We start from the raw sequence: 9,988 nt of genomic DNA on the forward strand, positions 1-9,988 counted from the left end.
ATAGTAGTGACAGTTGGGATGGTAAGGATGATGCTGAAGTTAATAAACCTGGGCAAATGGGTGCTGGTGTAATGAACTCTGATTATGAGAGTGAGGAATTGCATAGTCTTGTTGATTCATCATCTAATGATGAGCTTGGGTGTGATAGTGATGATTAGTCTGAGGATGATAACAGGACACATGTGGGAGATGAAAGGGAACCGAAAAAAGAGCAAGTGAGGAAGTTCCCTGTGTTTAAGCCAGTGGCTAAGGCTGAGCAAATTTATTTTGAGAAAGATATGTTGTTTACTACACCTAAGCAATTCAAGGAAGATATAACAGATTATGCAGTTTCTGGTGGATGGGGGATCAAATTTGTTAAAAATGATCTGCAAAGGGTAAGAGCTGTCTGCCAAGAAGGGTGCAAGTTTGTTGCCTATCTAGCAAAGGTGCCAAGGGAGAGGAGCTACCAACTAAGGACATTGACATTGGAACACACCTGCTGTAGAAGTTATAAGAACCCTAGGTGTACTTCATCATACATTGGGAAGAAGTTGATGAAGAAGGTGAAAAGACAACCTAATATGAAGCTGAAGGACATCCAAGAGGCTGTCCATGACAAGTACACCGTAAATATAAGTGTAGGAAAAGCAAGTAGGGCTAGGGATAAGGCTCAAGAATATGTGGATGGGGTTTATACACAATAGTACAACCAGTTGTGGGAGTACTGTGAGGAATTAAGGAGGGCTAGTCCTGGTAGTACCCTACTTATGAAGGTACATACCTTCTATGATGGTGATTTAGCAGCTGAGATGGATTTGGTATGTGGGGTGCCTTATTTTGAGAGGCTATACATATGTTTGGAGGGCTGCAAGAAGGGGTTTTTGGCTAGATGTAGGCCATTCATTGGTTTGGATGCCTGCCATTTGAAGACTAAGGCAGGGGGGCAATTGATTACTACAGTCTGCAGAGATCCTAATGAGGAGTATTTCCCACTTGCATATGCAGTGGTAGAGGCTTCAACCAAGGATTCTTAGACTTGGTTCATCAATTTGTTACTTGTAGACATAGGTCAGAATAAGAGATGGGTGTTTATGTCAGACCAGCAGAAGGTGTGTACTTTATTCTCTACTTGGTTGTTTTTTCTTCATTTACTCATTGTATCTATCTCTAAGCCATATTTTCTTTTCATACTATTTGTGACAGGGGTTGGTGCAAACTTTCATTGATAACTGGCTACAGTATGAACATAGGATTTGCTGCAAGCACCTCTACAACAACTTTAGGAAGAACCATCCTGGTGTTCTACTCAGAGAACTGTTTTGGAGGGCAGCCAAGACAAGTTATAAAGAAGAGTTTGACAGGGTGATGAATGATCTGAAGGGCATTGATGCTGGTGCACACAGTTGGTTAGATGGTCATTCAACAACAAAATGGGCCAAACACATGTTTAGTGAGGATGCCTTGACCGACACTATAGTAAACAACATGTGTGAGAGTTTCAACAGTAGGATTCTTAAATTCAGGTCTAAGCCTATAATTAGCATGGTATGAGTCTTTGTGATCACCTACAATTAATTAGGTTAATTATGTCGTACTGTTTTTAGTAGGTTTTGCAATTAATGTCTAATGTTTCATTGTATGTGCTTGCAGCTTGAGTGCATCAGACTATATCTCATGACTAGGTTTCAAGAAAACAGAGTGAAGATTCTGAGAGTAGAGTCAGCTATTTGTGCCAAGGTTCTGAAAAGGTTGCACAAGGAAAAACTGGCAGCCAATAGGTGGATAGCTTGTTGGGCAGGGCAGACCCAGTTTGAAGTAAAAAATGGTCTGCAAAGTTTCACTGTAGACTTGGCCACAGCACACTGCAGTTGCAGGAAGTGGGACATAAGTGGCATACCCTGTGCTCATGCTATCTCGTGCATATTTTTCAACAGACAAGATGCTGAGCAGTATGTTCACCCATGTTACCATGTCTCTACATACAAGGCCTGCTATGAACCAATCATAGCACCAATCAATGGACAAAATATGTGGAGATCTAGTGATGTGGCCCCAGTTCAGCCTCCCATCAAAAGAAGACCACCTGGCAGACCTAAGAAGAAGAGGGCAAAGGAACCTAATGAGCCAACAAGGAGAGGTGGCATCTCTAAGCAATGCAAGACTTGTGGTAAGTTAGGGCATAATAAAAGAAGTTGCAAGGGTGAGATTGGAGGGAACTCCTCACTGCCAGGCACCACAAACAGAACCAGTGCATCTAGTAAGGTAATATATGGACATGTATGAAATGCAATTGTATTAGTTGCTTTCAAGTACATCTAATAATTTGCGTGCATTTCTTGTTTGTAGGCCAACATGCATAGCTTCAGCTCCACTCCAAGTGCACCACCTCAGTCCAGCATGCATGGCCGAGCCACTCCAACTGCACCATCTCAGGGCAAGACAAGCTCAGCCACTCAATTTGCACCATCTCAGACCATGATGCACCAATCCAGTCCAACTGTAACACCTCATGCCAGGACCAGAAGCACATTTATCCACTCACAGCAGCACACCTCCACTGAAGCTGCACCACATCAGTCAGGCAGCACCACACATAACTCCAGCAGCAGCAACCCAAAGCCAAGGCAGAAGAAGAGAAGGGTGGTCACATCAGAGACTCTAAAGGCTTCTAAGAACGCATCCAGATACATGGAATCAATCAGACATGGTGGGAGTCAATCATCTGTGCATGGTCCAAGGAAGTGAAGAGAGCACAAGTTCATCTGTGCATGGAACAATGCCATGTGTTTTGTAGAAACTGATAACTTAACTGTTTTGTGTATTTATGGTGGTAGGGTTAAACATGGAACATTGCCCTTTGTTTTGTAGAACTATGACTGTGTTCTAGTTATGATATTTGTAGAATTGTGAATGTGTTATGATATTTGTAGAACCATGACTGTGTTATGATATTTGTACAACTGTTTGTGTTCTAGTTCTGATATTTGTAGAACTGTGGCTGTGTTCTGATATTTGGTGTTGAGTCACAAGTCTGACCGTGTAGTGTTGCTGGAAGTGTTTGTATTGGTTTGATATAAAGTGAGTTATGACTCATCTTTTGTACTTTGACTATTTGTATTGCAGAAAAGTTGTATTGCAGGAAATTTGTGTTGCAGACAATTGAATTGCAGAAAATTTGTATTGTAGAAAATTTGTATTGCATCAGAAATTTGCAGCAGCAATTTGTATTGTAGAAATCTGGATTGCAACAGAAATTTGCAAAAATTTGTATTGCAGCAGAAATGTGTATTCCAGCTGTGTGTTGATGTAGAGATTTGTATTGCAGCAGATGGTGTGCCTTTATCAAACTGTGCCTTTGTCAATCTGTCAATCAAGCTCAAAAAGTTTGGTTCAAATTTGGTTTTTTGTTGACTGGGATTTTTGTTGTCAATCTGTCAATATGCTGTAGATATTTCAAGTAGATCTTTTAAGTCATGCCAAATAGATATTTCAAGTAGATCTTTTAAGTAAACCTCAGTTACATGCAAAGTTGGACATGTTTAATAGATATTTTTGGACAAGTTTAATAGATATTTTTTAAGATGTGGCTGAACTGCATAAGAGGGAATAATATGACTAAAAAGTGTACATAATTTTAGACCAGTTAAGAATTTAGAAGTTTGTACACTATTAATAATATGACTATAGGAATTTTTGAACAACTTAAGTAGCCTGTCTGTGCCAACATGCCCTGAATTGTCATCATTTACTCTCTTTGATTTTGAAATTGAGACTTACTAACAAATTTCATATTCACATCTCTTTTTTCAAATTGGTTATATAACTTTTTATTTTTTATTAAACTGAAACCAGTATGAATACAGTTCATAAACACATTTCAGCAGCCCCACATTAAACAACACAGTTAGAAAATAGGGGTATTCATTTCATTCCAGGAATGGTACAAAAAAAAAAACCAGCAGGTGTATCCATACTAACTGCTTAACCACAAAATGTACACACTACCAGCCCTTTGCATTAGCAATTACAGGATATTGAAACTCCCTCATCTATGAAACATGCTAACTAAACATACACTTCCACCACCCACCTAATCAAACATAAACACTTCCACACTTCCCAGCCTAATCAAACTTCCACTACCTGTCTAACTACCCATACAATTAACGAGACAAATCCCACATATCACCATTAAGAATGCCAAAGCCACATTGTAAAACTTCTCTCTCCTGTGGCATCTTGCAAACTCAGCCTCTAGTCTGATAATCCGTTGCCTTTGCTCTGGGATGAGCACCTTACCATGATCACATATCTCATCATCACGCCATTGGAAGAATTTACACTTTCGCCCAACCTGAAATGCAAACCAATTTCTTTATCCATCAAGCTACTTAATGACCAATAAGGACTGTATAATTAACATGAAATTGAAAAAACATTGTTGTTTATATATAACCACAGCAATCCAATTTTTAAGCAAATATTACCATTGAAGATCAATAAACTAACCTAACCAACAAAAGGAAAATATTCCCCAGTCAACAAATTGAGTTTAAATTTCGCAAACCCAAGCCATATGCATCCATAACAACTCACAAGTGAATGCAGTCAATAAACCAGAGACTTAACCTCATATGCTCACATAATGCATGTCACAGTTGAACAATACCCTTATATGCACAAATCCTACCTCTTGAACAAGGTGTCAAAAACTACTAGCAGCATATTTTACACCACCAAACAGCTTAGTAAAACAAGAAAAAAAAAACCCCCAAAATTATTGCTTCCAAACCCAGGAAAACGAACTAAATGCAGAAAGTCCCTCCTCCCTTAACCCCAATGAAATAAAAATAAAAATACAAAAACCCCATGATTCAAAATCAAAAGCTTGGACTACCCAGTAGAAAAAACATGATTAATTAAAAAAACACTCAAATATTGAAATACCCAGTAGTTTGGACAGCCATAAAACCTTCTACCAGGGTTGTCCGGTGTCCACGAAACGACTAACACTGGTTTTTCATCACAGTAGCACCTAAATGGAGCTCTCCTCCTCAAGCTTGAACTGGTTCAAGAGCTTGCTTCCATCTAATCAGGGGCTTCGAAATGGTTGAAGATCTTGAGATGGTTGATGATGATGGTGGTGGTTAGAGAGAGAAGTGGGATTTTCTTTAGGTTGATGATGATGGCTGTTGGTTGTGAGGCAGAGGAAAAGTGTTAGGGATTTCAGTCTGATTTGGGGAAGCTCGTTACCTGCGCGCCAGAGGTAGGTGGTAAGTGCACTAAAAGTGCTTCACGTGATTTATCACGTGAGCTTGAATCTGATTTCTTCCTTATTTTATTCACCAGGGTTAAAAAATAATAATATTTTATAGATCCCGTCTATTTCCCCGTTAATTGGTGACGGAATGGGGCTTGAAGGACTAATAAAAAGCGTAAATTGGTTTTAGGGACTAAATGTGGAAAAAATAAAATTTAGGGATTAAAATGGAAAAACTTCAAAATGTAGGGACTAAAAGTGCATTTACGCCTAAGTATGGATAGTGCATCACATGATGTGTCACCATTGAATATGGAGCAAGATGACAATTTTGAAGCTTGGTGTAATTCGTTATTTGCATAGGAGTTTACTTTGATTTTAAGTTGTATTATAATGTGTCACTCTAGGTACAAATTATTAAGAGGTTATTCTTATAGTTACTAACACTGTTTAGATAAGTAAACCAACCAACTCTGTTGAGCTTGATCACAGTGCTAAAAGAAATGTGGCAAACCTGGCTTCTTTTTTAAAGCTGCAGTCATATCATCTAGCTTTATATATTGATTAGAGTTTCATTTTCATTCTCTTTCTGTATATGCTTTTATGTTTGGTATTTTTCCTCTTTATTTGCTTGTTATTTTATAGCTTCTATATGAGCGTTAAATTAAGCAAGTTCATGTATTTGATATTTTTAAAAGAAGGAAAAGAAAATTTTGGCAATCCTAAGTTAGATCTGCCGAGGGCTTGGGAACCAACGTGCAGTGAAGGTGCTCTCTCACTTGGTGAGGGAAAAAGCTCCCAAAATATTGTTTCTTATGGAGACAAAAAGAACAGTGGAAGAAATGAGAAGTATTCAAGCAGAACTACCATATGATGCAATGCTTGCAATCCCTTGCCTAGGGAGAAGGGGGTTTAGCAATGTTGTGGATAGAAGCAGAAGTGGATTTGCATATCCAAACTTATACCCAAAACCATATTGATGCTCATATACTCACCAATCTGATAAAGCCATGGAGAATTATCGATTTCTATGCTAGACTGGAGGAACATCTCAAGCATGAGACTTGGGGTTTATTGAGGCACTTGTAGACTAGACATTCCCGTCCATGGGTGTGTATAGGGGACTATAATGAAATTTTGGTCTCGGAGGAGAAGCAAGGCAAACTACCAAAAGCCCAACCCCTTATCCAAGATTTTAGAAGTGTGCTGCTACATTGGGGATTGATTGACTTGGGGTTTATGGGAAACCGATTACATGGAATAATGGCTGGGAGGGTGATGCATATGTATAACAAAGGCTGGACCGGGCTTGTGCAACACTAGAATGGAGAGAATTATTCCCTCAAGCACAGGTATGTCATCTTACAACCTCATATTCAGACCATATACCCATTCTACTAACAATATAAGGGCGGCAACTACCAAGAATGAGAAGAGTGCCAAAGCGATTCGAAGAGAAATGGGTAGCCCATTTAGAGTGTGAAATGATTGTTAGAGCAGCATGGACAAATGTGGTTTCCATGGGTAGTTCGATGTACAATCTCTTTGAAAAAATAAAAAGTTGCCGAGTAGCATTGGTGGAGTGGAGCAAAAATACTTTTGGGAACTCAAAAGCATTTTTGGAAGAAAAACATAGGTGTTGGAAGAGCTAATGGGCCAGAATAATGTGGAGAATGCTGCAGCCATTAAAAGAGTAAAGGAGGAGATCAATACAAGACTTTACAATGATGAACTTCATTGGCGCCAAAGGTCTAGGTCCATTTGGTTAAAGGCGGGAGACAAAAACACCAAAATTTTTCATCAAAGAGCAAGTCAACGGAGTAGGAAAGATCATATTGGTGGAGTGTTTGATAATGATGGGGTGTGGTGGGAATCTGATATAGGAATAGCAACCGTGGTAGAAAAGTATTTCCAAGACTTGTTCACTACAACAAATCCTTCAAATATGGACAATGTTCTTAATGCTGTAGATAGAGTGGTCACCCCAAATATGAACCACATGCTTCTTCAACCTTACACACTTGATGAGGTTCGGAGCGCCTTGTTTCAAATGCACCCATCAAAATCACCCGGACCGAATGGTATGTCTCCTTTCTTTTTCCAAAAAAATTGGAATATTGTTGGTCCAGAGGTGATAGAAGCTGTATTATCATCACTCCACTCAAGTCACTGTTTACAGAAAATGAATTTTACTCATATTGTTTTGATTCCAAAAAAAAAAAAAAAAAAAAGTCTTAACACTGCTTTTATCAATCTTGGAAGAGCACAATTTCTTTGTGGTCTCATTTCCGGTGTTCCAATTGACATCGTGCACACATCTTTCAAACCATTAGGAAAGCAGTAGCTCGATTAGTAGCTCGAACATGTCTTCCTTTTTGCAGTCTCATCATGAAGATCTTGCTTCGTGAAGGTGTCTGTTCACCAACAGATGGAAAGATTATATCGCGTTCTCGACCAATATCTACGATGACTCTTCAAGCAAGCAAGAGTCACTCCTCTAGAACACCTAAGAGTGAGCCATCCACACATGAAACTCCACTTGCTCATGCTTCAGTTACACCTGTGCAATCAACTGGCACTCCATCTGTTCCCCCTGGATTTCAAACGGCCAAGTAAACCTACTTGATTGAAAATGTGCTACATCGGATCTCCGATTTGGAACGGCTTCTCCACTCCATCAACAACCAAACTCAAATGCGTCTCACAACCATTGAGACACAACTAGATGCTATGCAGCAAAAGCTGTAAGATAGCTTTTAGCTATTCGTGCCAAAAAAGGGGAGAGCAGCACATAGTAAGGCGAAGAGCAGCACAAGAATGAGAAGGAGTGTGCATACTGAAAGGGGGAGTTGTGTGCTCAAAAAGAGCTAATATAGTTGATATACACTCACACATATATACCTGTCTTGGTTATAGATATTTGCTTGCTAGTTTTTATATACTCCTGTGTGGATATGTTTATAATACTTTTGGGAAAACTTGTGGTTAACTAGTATATATATATTTATGATGTTATTCAGTATGTGTTAAGGCTTTGTACCTGTTGCTTTTGTAAGCTTTTAAGGTTTATGTGCCCATGCTTTGTAGCTTTAGTACTTGTTAAATGTCATGCATTTTATTTAAGTACATCACTCTTGTGCCCTTTGTTGGATTCTATATCCTTAATGCAATTTCCTAGTGTTGTTGCATTGGTTGAGTGTTGGACATGCAAATGGTACTTTGTAATTGAGCTTAGTAGCTTGCATATCCAGATGTTCATTCCAGGTGTAAATGAGCATTGTGATCCTTTTTTTATAGTGATTGTTTGTTTTTGGTCAAGCCTTGGTTTATTACTTGTTTCCATTTTGCTTGATCGCATTGTACTTGCTCCATATGCATTACAAGTTTTCTGCATACAATGATCATATTGTGTTGTTGTGTTTCAGGAGATACTTGTTCTTATGGTTCAAGAGTTTCACAAATACTAGAGTTAGGTGTAAGTGAGTATTGATCAACTGTTCCCAACTCACGCATTAAGTCTAGAGTTTGTTGTAGGGTTTTGTCATGGAATAGCCAAAGGGGGAGATTGTAAGGTTGAATTTAATCAATCATTGTATTGGCTTTATTTCGTGCCAAATTTGCTTGTAATTTAGCAATTAGTAACCATGTATTTAGGTGAGAATCATGTAAGGGTAGTGAGTGAGAGAGTGTGAAGTCGCAAGGCCAAACCGCCAACCAACCCTGTTTTGAAAAACCTAACTCTTCGCATTCCACTCTCACCCCAGTATAAATACCCCTTATACCCACAAAATGTAGAGAGCTTCTAGAGAAAATTTTGAGAGAGAAAACCTAAAGAAAAACAAGATTGATTCATCTACAATCTTCACATAGAGACTTTTCAAATTTCTCTACTCTCATCCTCTTCATTGTTACATTATTGAAAGGTTCTTACCCAAATCCTTTTTTCACCATACCCACATCTGTAAGAAAGCTATTCAATGCTTTGAGGAGCAGTTAAGAAGGGACCAATGATTATTGGTTGATGCTATGGGCTATAGCGAAATCTGGTAAGCTAGAAAAGACAAAGATTCTGCGTAATCTCGTTAGAGCAAGAAGCTTGGAGGGCTTAGGTACACTAGGTAGATTAGGCTTAGAGGGTCTATTGTTGTTCATGTATCCAAACTTCATTTTCTAGTAGATTATTGATCGCTTGGAGGGCGGCGGAGAGGTTTTACGCCGAGCGCTTCGGTTTCCTCTTCGATAACACATCATTGTGTTGTCCTTGTGTTTGCATCTCTCTTTCCTTAATCTTTGCCATTTAATTTCTGTTGTGGATGTCATTTTATTTGGTTTAGATTGTTTATCAATTTTGGTATAAGCTTATATTCATTTTCTGCACATACATTGTTTGATATAAAGTTTGAATTGGTAATTTGTATTTTGGGGGTCTAAACGTTCATAGTGTTTTATACACTTTTTGAACATTCATACTCGATCATAAGCTTTACTGATATCCAGCTTAACTGCCATTTGCCCCTTTTTTCCCCTCCTTTTATTTCGCATCCTGTGTAAAACTTCAAAAGCTACAGTAGTGTTATCAATGATAAGCCGATTAGGATCAGAAGCACTTTGGGCATCATATATCACATTTGGCAGAATAATTTTTAGCCGGTTTGCAATAACCTTTGATACAATTTTAGAGACTAGATTCTCCAAGCTTATAGCGCGGTAATCAGCCATACATTGTGATTTTTTTTTTTTTTTTTT

At 38.6% G+C, this 9,988-nt stretch overlaps 1 protein-coding gene across 1 annotated transcript; it reads left to right on the forward strand.

Moving 5' to 3' along the window:
* The first annotated feature begins 278 nt into the window (after positions 1-278).
* LOC112016740 (uncharacterized) lies at positions 279-2,993 on the forward strand. Its single transcript, XM_065773253.1, has 5 exons — positions 279-671; positions 756-989; positions 1,186-1,527; positions 1,633-2,244; positions 2,329-2,993. The coding sequence occupies exons 1-5, from the start codon at positions 279-281 to the stop codon at positions 2,725-2,727; spliced, it is 1,980 nt and encodes a 659-aa protein (XP_065629325.1). The 3' UTR covers positions 2,728-2,993.
* The last annotated feature ends 6,995 nt before the right edge of the window (positions 2,994-9,988 follow it).

Source organism: Quercus suber, unplaced genomic scaffold (assembly GCF_002906115.3).
Source record: "Quercus suber isolate HL8 unplaced genomic scaffold, Cork oak 2.0 scaffold_71, whole genome shotgun sequence".
Classification (NCBI taxonomy): domain Eukaryota; kingdom Viridiplantae; phylum Streptophyta; class Magnoliopsida; order Fagales; family Fagaceae; genus Quercus; species Quercus suber.